General features: G+C 41.0%; 1 protein-coding gene across 1 annotated transcript in view; it reads right to left on the bottom strand.

Moving 5' to 3' along the window:
* The window catches only part of Eda (ectodysplasin A), a 370,621-nt gene that overhangs the window by 7,069 nt on the left and 349,337 nt on the right, over positions 1 to 14,215 (bottom strand). The window contains 3 exon segments of the mRNA XM_053743337.1: positions 1,685 to 1,732; positions 2,642 to 2,676; positions 4,105 to 4,284. Coding sequence (XP_053599312.1) covers positions 1,685 to 1,732; positions 2,642 to 2,676; positions 4,105 to 4,284 — 263 coding nt within the window.

Below are 14,215 nucleotides of genomic sequence, written 5' to 3'. Positions count from 1 at the left end.
AGTGACCCACAGGGACAGGAAACAGTCTCGTTATGTGTTAGTGGGAACAAAATCAGTAGCTGCTTGCACAGAATAAATACTGAGGCCATTACTCCAGACACCCAAACAAATCTATTTCCAATGTGTCCCCATCCTCCCTGGACAGATGGTAATCAAGGCCCATTCCAGGCCCTGGGGCCCATGGCACCTGGTCCCCAGCAGGATTGATAGGATTTTGGGTCATTCTGCTCCTTTTTTTTAATACTTCTGAAGCTATTAAGTCAGACATCCAGGTGGCAGTCAGGGAAGTAGCTAAGTCCAATCATTAAGGAAACTCAGCACAGCCAGTTCAGGACTGACTGGGCTCTTAAAAGCTGTCCCCATATAGCAGGTTTCTTAGCCTTCATTTACTGTTTCCACACTCACAACCCCTCCCTTTCAGTTGAAGCTCTGCAAGCATCTGGCATCTTGGCTAGCTTGCTGTTTCCTAGGGCTCCTGGGGGTTCTTGCATTTTAGGCTTTGGACACCCTGGGGACTGGACATTATTTCTAAGTGCTGTTCTTTAATGAATGTTCATGTGTCTTTGGGGAAGAAAATTAACCTAATCATTCAGTGGAGTATACATACACATCACAAAGGAGTATAACACAGTACAAAGAGTCGGCAAACATAGTTTCAAATCTTAGTTCCTAAAACACTATGGAATCTTGGGCCATTTAATTAACCTCTCTGAGCTTCTGTCTCTGTAAAACAGAGTTTCTGTCTCTGTAAAAAGGAGCTAATACCTACCTCATAGGGCAGTTATGAGGGTCAAATGAAATAAAAGACAAAGAAAGCATGTTGAAAACTCTAAGGTACCACAGAAATAAGGCCACCTACTTTATATGATATATCCAGTCCCCGTGGGACTCTGTTTCCCCATTTATCTTTCTCTCTCTGTCTCTGTCTCTCTCTCATCTGGTACCAGGTATGGAACCTAGGGACACTTAACCACTGAGCCCCATCCCCAGCCCTTTAAAAATTTTTTTTTCATTTTGAGACATGGTCTTTCTAAGTTGCTTAGGGCTTCGCTAAGTTGCTGAAGTTGGCCCTGAATTTTCAATCCTCCTGCTTCAGCTTCTGGAGTCACTGGGATTCCAGGTGTGCACCAAGACGCCTGATGTTTCCCCATCTCTTAAGCGGGGATTACATTAAAGCGGGGTTCCTCAACCTCATTAAACATGCTCTCCCTTTTGATAGACACTAGCATCTCATACTCCCTAGAGATCAAACATGATCCTCATTCCCTGAGAAGCACCCCCCAACTCATTTTCCTTTTAGAGTGATCACACAAGAAGAGTTTGATTTTATGTAGCTTTACCATCTCTAATTTGTATTGTAAAAAAAGTTTATCAAACTACACATATCTCCATGGTGACTCTTATAGACTCCATCCTCAAGAACACCTGGGTGGACGGTGTCTCAATTCCCTTTCAGCTCTCTCATCAGTGAATTCTAAATGCAATTTTTTGGTGTAGCACTTGGTCTTGGTGCAAGCCATAACTGTGGATAGCCAGTAGAGGCATGATGGAGTAGAGAATGGCCCTCTATGCCAAGGGTACCTCATGGACTTGGGAGGAACTAGGCTAGACAATTATTTGGAGGCTGGGGATGAGAGGGGAGAGAGTTCCTTTCAAGGAGACAGCCTACTTTGATTCTTACCATTCTTGACTTGATTGCTGACCCTTGGCCCTGTAGATGCACCACAGCTGGCTGGGAAGATGAAAAGGATAAAGAGTAGTCACTGTAATGGTTGCTCACTCTGCCACAGGATCCCATGTTTCTATCCCTCATTTCTAGTCTCCTTTTGTATCCCAATTCTGATCCCTCTCCTGTCTTGGGATGTTAGAGACTATATTTCTACTAGAGGGAATTTTGTATTCTCTTCCACTTCCTTGCTATGTGACCTCAGCCAAATATAGGGCCTCTGAGCCTCATTTCCCCAACTGTAAAATGGGTATTAAAGAATCTCTGGCCTCTCTCATGGGGACGTCTGAGGATCAATGAGGTGATGGATATAAATGGCCCCGCAAAGCCATCATGCACCATGCAGCTGTGTAGATTTATCACTTGACCAAACAGCTGTACTGAGGGCGGCTAAGATGAGACAAAGCAAGGCAAGGCAGCAGAACCTGCCAACAGAGACAGATTAGGGCTCAAAGACTAGGGAGGAGCCCTGGGGCCATTAAAGCAGAAGTCTTCACAGGGCTTGGCCTGGAGTTGGTTGGCTGTTTTTCAAGGACACACTCTTAAACTTCTCAGCTTTTCCCAGGCACTTTGAGTGCCGACAAGGTGTCTGGGTATCTGGGGAGTCCAAGGTCAAGGTGAACAGGCCTGACTGGTGGCTCATTTCCATTCACTACTGAGCCTAGCTGTGGTGACCCTCTGTCTCCTGTGGAGTGAAGGGAAAAAAAAAAGTCTTGTCTAGCATAGCTAAAGGCAGGCCCTGGGGCAAAGCTTTTCTATTCATAGACATGGGAGGGGTCTGTGAGTAAAAACCTCAGAACCTCCAGGGCATCCTCACAAAATAGTCTCAGGAAATTTCACAGGGAACTGACTTAAAGGCTTCTCTAAGCTTGTGGCCTTCCCTCTGCCCCAGGAAGAGAGCAATGCCCAGCCAACCTGGTTTTCTCGACTTCCAGCTTTGTCAGCAGCACCTGCAAATAGGACAGGACAATCAGAGTGCTCTTTCTACTTCCCCCTCCTCACCTCAACAGCCAGTGGCACTGAACCTTGGTCCCTGGGGCCAGCCCTGTCTGAGCTTTCTTCCCCAAGTCTTACTGCTGGAGTCAGAATGCAATATGTGGCCCTGGGAAGTGAGAGGATGCTCTTTCTTTCTCCTTTCTGTCCCTGAACTGAATTTTCAGTAGACCTAGCATCCAGCAGAAAGTCAATATGGGCCTAGGGCAAGCCCCACTGAGCACCCCTGAGAGCGATGAGAGGGTATCCCTGTGGCTATGTACCTGAGATAACAGTACTTGCTTCTCATTTGTTGCCTTTCTGTTAATCATCTTCATGAAGCCCATTGCCATTTGTAAAGATCTGGTTTCTCTAATTGTGTCTTCCTCCTCCAGGACATAAACTCTACAGGAACAGGGACCACTCAGAAATGTATCTCCTTATACACAGAAAGTGCTCAATTAATATTTGCGGAATGATTGGATTAAAAAATAACCTAACTCCATCTCTTGTGGCCATGGTAACACTGCTTAGCCCAATTTGAATTCCAAGTTAAAGAACCTGAGTTCTGCTGCTGAATTCTCAGACCTAGAGAAGGCTATAAAGAATCCATTTCTTTTAAACCCCAAGGTATAAGAAGTAAGCAGGAGAAAGAGATAACTACTGACCTAAGTCCAGTCTGACTCCTGTCAACTTCAATTAGGCAGGTCTGGGTCTGCAGCATACCTTTTGGATGCTCTTCTGGCCCGGGAAAGAGATGCAAAGGGATGAAATGGCATTTGGGCAGTATTGTGGGATAAGGATCTAGTGCAAGAAGCACTTTGTTGCATGGTGGCTTGGTTGCTGGATTCACAGTTTGAGTGACTCATAAATTTCCAACTACTTAACCATCAGTGACTACTTCTCTACATCTATAGGAAAGGCACCTCAGAGTTCATAGTATGAGACTATTATAGGATTTGTTATTTATCCAGTCTTCAACATTTTTCCCTATAGCCTATTTCCATGTAAGCATTAGCACATAGAGCTAGATGCTGGGAATCAGAGCAGACCAACTCCATCCTACACAGGAACCTCAATGAATCATCAGGGCCCCTTTCGCTGGCTCATGTGAATTTACTAGTACACTACAGGGAGGCCTAGAGAAAAGGTGTATTGTAATGGAAGTATTCACATGGGGCAAGAAAAGGTGGCCTGTCTTTGACAGGTTGGTACAAACAAGAAGGTAGAGCAGGCCAGCCTCTACTGGCTTGTCCAATTCCTAGCCTTAAAATGGGAAAAGACCTGTATTTCTTATTGCATATTCACCACTATTTGAAACCATTCTCAGAATCACCCACCCTTGCTCTATAAAAGTAAATAATAAGGTGCCTAGTGGGTGGGAGTGAAGAGACAGGAGAACTCACCAGAAGGTCCCTGGAGGCCAGGGGGACCTTGAGGACCAGGAGGACCTGGAGGACCAGGTGGTCCCATAACAGTTGTTCCTGGAATTCCTGGAATCCCTGGAATCCCTGGGGGTCCCTGGGGTCCCGGGGGTCCTGGAGGTCCTGGGGGACCATTGGGCCCAGGAGGCCCTGCCTTCTTCCCTGGGAAAAAAAAAGAATCAGAGGAACATTTGTAGTTATTTACTACCAAGAGTGCACTGTTAGCAGTATATTGTCAGGAGTTCTAGAGACTTTCAATGACACAAAGTCAGCTCTCTAGCTGAGTTCCTGTTTAATAACTGGACACTTTTATCATGCATACCCTACCCTTCTCTCAGCTGGATAGGAGAATATAGAAATAAATGCCCCTCAAGGAGCTCAGTCTAGTGGGGAAATAGTCACAGGATATAGTAGAAGTGCTACATTAGTAGTAAGGACCAAATGCTGAAGAGGTCAGGGAAGACTTCAAAGAGAAGGTTACAATTCAGCTGAGTTCAAAGGACAAGAACTACCAAGCAGTCAGACCTATGGGTCACTTTGTGGTTCTTTTCAGAATTGGGCCATTGTTGAAGAGTGTGGGGCTTTCATGTTAACTGCCCAGTTTGGTGGATTTGATGTGGAGAACAAGAGGAAGCTGGACAGCCTGACCTCAGGAATGACATTGGCTCCAGGAAGACAGGAGTTAGGATATGCAGAAGATGGGGGTGGGATGGGGATAGGGACAGTACTAGCTGGGAATGAGGAATGAATGGGAGGGAGGAAAGAAGGAGAGGGAAAGAGGAGGGAGAGAGCAAAGAAAGAGACTGAGGATATTGAGAACAACAGGAAGTAACAGAGCAGAGAGAACTGAGGAGAAGGCAGCAGGCTTTGCTTTCTCAGCTGACCTCTCTAAACTCTATTTTTAAAGATCTCTGGGAAAGGAAATTCTGCAAACTCCCTTGGTAACATGTTCCAATGTTTATCACCCCTCACTGCTCACTGTTAGGAAGTTCTTTGGTAGATTTAACTGAAATCCCTCCTGTGGTAGTTTAAACTTTTATTCCATTCTTTGTGTAGACTGAGAAGAATAGTTACCATCGTTGACATAATAACCTTTATACACTCAAAGACATTAGGTTACCCATCAAACTCCATTTTTGTATGCTAAATAATCCAACTTCCCAGAGTCTTTTCTCAAAGGCCCTATTCTCAAATGTATTATTCATCATGCCCTCCAACTCTACTCCCTTCCTTCTTTACTATATTTCCAGAACAATCTCAGTCCTCCTATTTCTATTCTTGTCCTTCCAACATTTCCACCGGGATGTAGTCATGCTAAGTCTTAAACCCAATCCTCTAGCTCTTTGTTTACTCCTCTGCTCTGTGCAGCTCCACTGGAGAACTGCAGCTAGTCAGTCAGAGGTCAGTATCTTCTTCCTCCCTTTACCACCCTCTCACAATTTTGTGGAAGTCCCAGGAATGGAAGCCTTTTACAAGACTCTATCACAATGACTTTAGCTGAAGTAGTTTAATTTTAAAGACAACCCTTTCTTTAAAACCTTCCTACTGACTCCAACTCCCTGCTCCTCAGACTCTTAGCCTGGAGAATCCTGTCCTGACTTATCAGGTCCTCCTTTAAGAATAATGCCAAGAAATAATGTCCAAGAAACTAAATCCTCATGGCAAAGCCACTCAAGAGGCCAACTGTCCATGTTTAAACCACATCTGCATTTGGAATGAAACAACGGATCATTGTCGAGCCTCTTCCCCAGGGAGGAAAGAAAAAAGGTCTGAAGAGCATCTCTCCCAGAGTCCCTGTAGCCTTAAAGACTTAGAGGTACAAGCTTTAGAGTTTTCCCTGCACTTAGCAGCAGAAGATTGGATCTGCTCAGTTTCTAGATCTAACCAATTTTAAGATGCTGAACAGGAAAACCATCTCCCTTCAGATTTGGACAGCTTCCAAATCAGGCTTATTTGGCGCCCAAGTTTCAATTCTAGCTAGTGTAGTGGAAAGAAATGGAGTCTGTACTTAGGAGATAAGGATGTAAGCCCCAGTTCTGCCATAGTCACACTTTGGGCAAATCCCTTCCTCTCCTTGAGCCTTGTTTTCTCCATCTGTGGAATGAGGAGATTGGTCTCAATGATTTCTTCAAGTTGCCTCCTGAGACTAAGGTTCCCTAGGAGGACTGATCTACCCTTGGCAGTCAGAAAATTCCCTAGCCTGGTTCTAAGGTTTTCTTCTCTTTCTTATTTTTGGGTGAAGTAGACCCAGAGGATGGTGCATATTAGGCCATCCTGTGTCCCAGCACTTTTGAGCCTAACAGGAGATTTTTCCAGCTAGAGGGTGTTCTGTGGGTAGCACAAACTTCAGCTTCAAGAATGTGAGTCTCCTGTAATTGCTTAATGTAATTTTGGAAGAATTACAGCCAGAAACTCCTCCAGTCCAAGAGAATAATGGTACAGTGTAAACAGAGAATGTTCACTTATGAAAATGTTAGAAGGCATTGAGAAAAAGCTCCTGCTGCGATCTAGTTGTGCAGCTGGCCTTCTCTGATTTTCTGCTGCAATCAGGCAAGTATAATTCTCATACTTGCATTCTTATAGAAAGTTAGGCCCAGAGAAGTGCATGTTCAAAACGACTCTGGACCAAGAGGCTGACTTTAGATGATTGAAATCCTTCTCCATATTTTCCTAACTTTAACAAAACACTTAATGATACAAAAGCCCAGAGACACTCATGCTTAGAAAGTTACCTGTGTAGTCCTAGAACAAAGAATATACACATTCTTTTCAAAGTTGAACTTCATCAAAGGGGAAGTTCCCTAACATTTTAGCAACCCCCAAATATGAAATCACAACCAAAATAAGAGAAAGAGAAGAGAGAGAGAGAGAGAGAGAGAGAGAGAGAGAGAGAGAGAGTAGAGAGATTGTAGACGCAGGAAAAAAATCCATTAAAGTGTGAAAATTAAGGGAACAATGCAATTTAACTCTTCAGGCATGGCCTATTCACTGTGTCCAAGGAAATCCATGTTAAGTAGCTTCTAAATCACTTTCAGCTAAAGTAATGCTTAAAGCTCATGTGCATTTTCTTCCCAATAATGTCCTATACTCGACATTAGCAAGTGCTGGTAGCAGTGCTGGGCAATGATCCGAGTTGTAATTTCTATCTTAAAGGGATGTGACAAGAGTTAAGAACAAAACACTTGAAAATCAATTTACTTTCTTAAAGACAGTATCTTAGTGATGAATGCCCAGGCCCCACAGAGAAACGTTCTTCACTGATTCCAGTCTCTGGCTTTTTTCTAACCTTGCTCAGTTCAGGTCCCTCTGGAGGCTAGGCCATTCCTCAGCTTCATTACAAAAGGAACACAAGTTTTACATGTGGTCCAGAGTTTCCTCAAGGCACCAAAGTACCCAGCAGTCAGAAGTGGCAGGCTGCACCAGAAGCCAGTCTTTTTTGATTCAGTCTGAGGTTGATAACCTATTCTAGAAAGCTCCATAAATCTTATAAAATCTTTTTTTTTAGTTGGCAATGGACCTTTATTTTATTTACTTATTTGTTTATATGTGGGTGCTGAGAATCGAACCCAGTGCCTCACACATGCTAGGCAAGCACTCTGCCACTGAGCCACAACTCCAGCCCTAGAATCTTTTAACTTAAAGAATTTTAATGAAAATCATTACTTTACATTATTTATCAGCCAGAACCCAGAAACAAGCCGATAATAAACTGGTTTTCAGAGTTGATTCTTTTAGACATAAGGAGTATATCATATCACCTAGTCTTGTCTTTGGAGCTTGTTTTAATCTTTGAATAAGTCTCTTCAGTAAATAAGCACTCGTACCAGCCCTTGGGCCAGTCCTCATCTCAGGTACAATGGGAACTTATTGACCTAGCAACAGCACAACAGAGCTTACCAACTGAATGTGTCTTTAGAAAGACATGAAGGGATCAGGGTAGATTATAGCCTAATTTTCCCATCATAGAGAAAATAATATTGAATTCCTACAATTAGAAATATCTCCTCTGATTTTCTGGGAAACTGAATAGATTGAGATTGAGTCCAAAAAACAAAGTAGTTGTCATCTTTCATAGTAGTATACCTTTTTCGGTATAATAAGCTGCTTCAGGGTCTTCATTCAGATCTGATCACTGATTGATAAAGGAGAAAAAATGATTTGATAACAGAGAAAAATGAAGGGTGGGGGAAGAGTAAGGAAGAATGAGGATGGGCTAGGAATGTAGTTCAGTGGTAGAGCACCTGCCTAGCAGCATGAGGGCCCTGTTGAAGAGAAGCAACAAGAAAAGAAAAACAAAAACAACTTTTATGTGTTGCTAGAGAGGCAATTCTATCTTTCATGACCATTACGTAAGAACCATTTCTTCTTTAAAAACTACAATGCTCATACAGATCACATGTGATTGAATAAATATAGACAACCAATGTTGAAAGAAATTAATACAAAATCCTACTCCCTTGATTTTTTTCTTCTAACTTTAGAAAAGACATGACATCACAAATTTTAAAAATAAGGAGCTTAACTTACCCTTTTCTTGTTTTAACTGGACCTATTAGAAAAAGAAAATGGAAAAATTAAGTCACTGGAAATGAACAGAAAATATTTACTCTCTAAGACAGTCACTGCAAGGGACCTCCAAGACTGCAAATTTAAGGGAGCCTCAGAGCCAAGGGTCAGGTTCTTGGCAAGTTATCTCCAACTACAAGCATTCCAAGTTTGTTTTTCTGACTGCTAAGACCACAAAAATGATAAGGAAGATTCGTCCTAGAGAGGAGAAATCATTCAGCCTTAGTCTTGGGGGAAGGAAATAGGTACTTCTTGTAGAGATGAAATGCCTGGAATGCACAACTCAACAACCTTAGGACGGCATTCCATTAATTCTGCAAGTCCTGAGGTTGAAGAGTCATGCATCCAGGTGAGGATCTGACATGTTGTCTCATGTGGGGAAGCTGAAAAGAAAAAGGAGTTGTTTTTATGGAAGAAGCAGAACAATACAGTTTACTTTTTAGTCACTTCCTAATAGCGATTTAATTTGGTAGTTATTAAAATAGTGCAACCAGGGGCTGGGGTTGTGACTCAGTGGTAGAGCACTTGCCTAGCACTTGTGAGACACTGGGTTCAATTCTCAGCACACATAATAAATGAAACCAAGGTATTGTGTCCATCTACAACTAAAAATAAATAATAGTGCAACCATAATACACTCATGTAGGGCCACATGATCTTACACTGTCATTTACCATAACTTAATGGAAGCTTTAAAGAAGCGTGACAGTGAAATCACAAGCATTTTTTTTGGAATTACTCTTAAGGAAGCCAATTTTAAACCAACAGAGGGCACTCAGAAAACCCAAAGCTTTTTTAAAATGTTAGGAACAACCGATCCCTTGACATACACAGTTTAGGTGCCTCTTAGTAATTTTTTTCCCCCTCCAAGGGATTCCATTCCTTCATTCTGTAGATGGATCTAGCTCTCTTTAGACATAGACACAGGTATTAAAGGCTGTCTGAAATACCACAAAACACTATTGTACAACATTAAAACACTGTCAAGGCCCACCAGAGCTTACAAAACGAACATCAAGCATTTGAATATAGTTTATAGTTTATAAAGCATATTTCCACATATTCTCTCATTTTGATTTCTTGTAACAGCCTGGAAAATCCTCCCCTATGAGAGTGTCAGTAGCGTTTCTAACCTACAGGGCTTCTTCCAGTGTGGCCATTAGAGCTGCACAAGTGCTTAGAAAAAGCCAGTGAGTAGAGAGAAAAAGTGAAAGAAAGGTGGGGGTGAATTTCATGGTAATCAAATGGATATGAGTATAGGAACAGGACCAAGGGGTGGGAGATGGGGAGGTAGGGGGGGAGTGCTGGGGCTGTGATATGGCCAAATTATATTGTTATATTTTGTGCATGTATACGTTAGCAACAAATCCCATCATTATGTACAACTATAATGCACCAATAAAAATGTGAAAAAAATCAATGTCTGTGTACACTTCCCTGGCAAAGTAATTTTATGTTCAATGGTAGATATTGAGTACAGGAGATGTTTTAGGTAGAATTGAGCAACCTACTGTACTGAAGGCCATGAATCTCCATTCTCATCTCCTCTTTTTTTCTTCTTCCTTCTTCCTTCTCCCTCCTCCTCCTCCTCCCTCTCCATTTTTATTTTTTGCAATCCATCCTTTATGTTTTTAACAGCATTGAAAGTTCTTGAGAATATGCATGATGGTTCTGGCAGGGAAGCACAACTGCATAGATTCTACTAGGAGACAGTAACTCAAATTGAGAAGGACCTCCTCCTTGAACAAGAAAGCTGTTTGGGGAAGGATATACAGAGAAAGGGCCCATCTCCAACAACAGTCAGCTACCAGCTGGCTAATCAGCAACTTCAGATTTAGGGAGCAACAGGATGACAGCAATTGCTGCCACCTTGCTCTCTTAGCTGAGATGTGCTAGTCATGGCCAAGGTTTTGGACAGATTAGTGCTGTTCCATAAGACTTCAAAGCAGGCTTTGAGGGAATCACTCCATCAGAGGCCAACCAGATCTACTGAGCATGCCTGTGGAAGGGAGAATAGTAAATACTGCAACCGAGCTCCATCCTCAAAGAAATTACAATTAGAAAAACACTAAAGATGGGGGACTTCAGGAATTATACTAGCTAGCTGAGGGGAAAAAATACCTTCCTGGAGAAAGTTTGATTTAAATGTACTATTGAATAGAAGGAAAGTGAAGTTTTTTTTTATTTTTTAAACTTCTATTATATTTATACCACACATACTTGTACATTACATGTAGGTACATACCTAAGTTATACATAAAAAGGAGAATCCAAAGGAAAAATAGATTATTAAAGTGAAGCGGGGACAAAAAGACAGTCAGTATAGGTAACAAATGATTGGGTCAGAAAGATGGGGGCTAAATCGGGAAGCAATGAAATGCTAATACCTCCAGAGCCCTTCCCCCTGCTGCAACCTGATGTCAAGGTGACCTGCCTCCAGGAAATTGTTCTCCCTACAAGGGACTGTTAGAGAATACCTCCTGGACCTTTCCCTTCCTGCCTGGATCCCTGGGTGGCTTTGTTCTGGCCTCACTCCACCTTTTGGTCTCCAGTCACTTTGGTCACTAGCCACATATAAAGGATAGGGGTGGGGAGAGGCCATGAGAACAAAGGAATATATAAAAGGGACAGTATTACCCCCCCTTCCTCAAACACCTAGCTTGGGCCCCTTCTCTGCAAAAAGTCGATCTCTGTTACATATCCTTTAAATAATACTTGCTTTCTAAACTTGCCTCAATCTTCACATCTGGGAAAATGGAACTCAGTCCTGATTGATTCTCATCACCGGTAGAAAAAGTACTCACAAATAACCACCATTAATTTTTAGGCAAAGTTGGAAATCTTTTGGATATTAATATGTGTTTTTCAAATGGGATCAAATTTAAACCATTTTTTGACAAACTTTTTCTATGTCAGTAACTACATTTCTACATTGTTTTATAAATATGGATGAATTGGCATTTAATCAATCATCTTTGATGAACATCTAGGTTATTTCCAGTTTTACTATTATAAAAAATGCTATAGTAAATGTTTTAAATGTGTGTGTTTTTATAAACTTGCCTCCCATTTGTTTTAGAATGTATCATTAGAAATGATACTGCTGGGCTGGGTGTGGTGGTGCACGCCTGTAATTCCAGCAGCGAAGGAGGCTGAGGCAGGAGGATTGTGAGTTCAAAGCCAGTGTTAGCACTTAGCGAGGCTTTAAGCAACTCAGTAAACCCTGTCTCTAAATAGAATATAAAAAAGGGCTGGCATGTGATTCAGTGGTTAAGTGCCACTGAGTTCAATCACCAGTACCAAAAAACAAAACAAAAAAAACTACTGCTGGGTCAAAGGATGTGAAAGTCTTTCCTGAAATATAATTATCCTAATAATCTTTTCCCATATGGTTACTGCCTTCAATGTAATGCTTAGTTAGACGCTTCCTAATATATTATTATATTGGTATCTGTATTTTTCTTAGCGTTTTTATGGTGTCATTTTTGTTTTTAAATCTGTGAGCAATCTGGTATGGGTTTTGGTATACAATGCGAGGTATGAATATAAGTAAAATTTTCTCCCCACCCAAAATGGTCATGACATGAAGAGTACTTAGAGAAACAGACTCCAAGTCTTTTCTTCCACTTTATCTTGGGTCATTGGAAGGCACTGAGAGCTTCTCCTTAGTAAATATTTGCCATATCCCTTGGGGTAAAAAAGAAGATGCAAAAATACACACAAGATTGTCATTAGATTGTATCACATTCCCCACAGATGCTAATAAGTACATCATCTCAGCAATACAGGGGTTCCTTCTTGTTCTAACATAGCTTATTATGACCAGTAAATCATTCTTATGAGTCTCAATATAGATTTTTAAGACCTGATTCTATATCTGTCACGTCCACTGCTTCTGCTTGATGCCACTGTAGGTTTCCAGCTTCTAGAGACAAAATGCTAGGGAGCTAGAGCCATCCCATACTAGAAGTGAGCATCTTGACACAGAGCAAAAGCAGTAAACCCTGCTGAGTTCTATAACCTTTTAGATATATTGATTTTCTCTATATGTTTCAGAACTTTATTCTTACTTACTCAGAGGACTATCAGTTTCATATGTCTGTTTCCATGGTAACAAGTTATATTTCTATATCATTCTAATTCCCCTAATTGTAACCATACTTTCTGCATGTAAAACCCACAAATGTTTCTGAGTGGGACAGATATCTGTGAATTGCCTGGGACTATTTTGATAGGAATAAAATTGAGATCAGACACATTTTGATCAACAAGAGCAAGTAGTATGGCTGACATTAAGAAAAAGGTGTTTTGGAGGGCTGGGGAGATAGCTCAGTCAGTAGAGTGCTTGCCTTGCAAGCACAAGGCCCTGGGTTCGATCCCCAGCACCCCCCCCCAAAAAAAGAAAAAGATGTTTTGTAATAGAATCAGGGCCTTGGAGACCAGCAGCTGGCCTAGACAAATAGTAGTCCTGACTCAACCACAAAATAACCATGAGGCAAGTGATTTTCTTTTGATTCCTCATCTGCTAAATCAGGGAATACTATATACTTTGTTTCCGTTCAAAGCCAAGGGTTCACATTAAGACTGATGATGTAAAATCAACAATCTAGAATTCTATATCCAGTGAAATTATCCTTCAAAATTAAGAAGAAATAAAAACTCTCAAACAAACAAAAATGGAGGGAATTTGTTACTAGTAGATCTGACTCGGAAGAAATGTTAACAGACATTCTTCAGAAATAAGGAACATGATACAAATCGTAAACTTGGATCTACATAAAGAAAGAAAGTGAATTAGAGAATTAATAAATGATGGTAATATAATCTATTTTATTTCTTCTTAATTAAATAGATAATAGTTTTGTTCAAAGTAATAATAGCAAAAATTTCTTCCATGATTATGACCTTTGAATATGTGAAAAAAATGACAACAGTGTTATAAGGGATAGGAGAGGTGGATTTGAAATATTCTGTACTAAGGTACTTGTAATACCTGTGAAGTGATATAGTATTATTTGAAAGTGGATTGGACCAGATGCAGTGGCACACACCTGTAATACCAGTGACATGAAAGGCTGAGGCAAGAGGATTACAAATTTGAGGCCAGCCTCAGCCACTCAGTAAAAACCACAGCAATTCAGTGAGACCCTGTCTCAAAATTTAAAAATAAAATAAAATAAAATAAAAAGGACTGGGGCAAAGTGGTAAAGTGGTAAAGTTCCCATGGGTTCAATCACTACTACCAAAACTAAAATAAGAAGAAAGTGAATTGGGATTCATTATAAATGTATATTTCAAACAGTGGGGAAGTCTCTAAATTAAAAAAAATGTAATTGCTGAGAGGAGAGAAAAATAGAATCATATAAAATGCTCAGTTAAATTCAGAGAAGGAAGAATAAGAGTGGAAGTTAAAACAGAAAATGCAAAAAGGGTATGAACAGGAAACAAATATGGTATGGCAGACACTAATCCAACTATATTAATAATTACTTTCAATGTGAATGCTTGAAATATGCCAGTTTTAAAA

This window comes from Sciurus carolinensis, chromosome X (assembly GCF_902686445.1).
Source record: "Sciurus carolinensis chromosome X, mSciCar1.2, whole genome shotgun sequence".
Classification (NCBI taxonomy): domain Eukaryota; kingdom Metazoa; phylum Chordata; class Mammalia; order Rodentia; family Sciuridae; genus Sciurus; species Sciurus carolinensis.
Note: the sequence above shows the minus strand (reverse complement) of the source record. Positions and strands in the feature narration are given on the sequence as shown.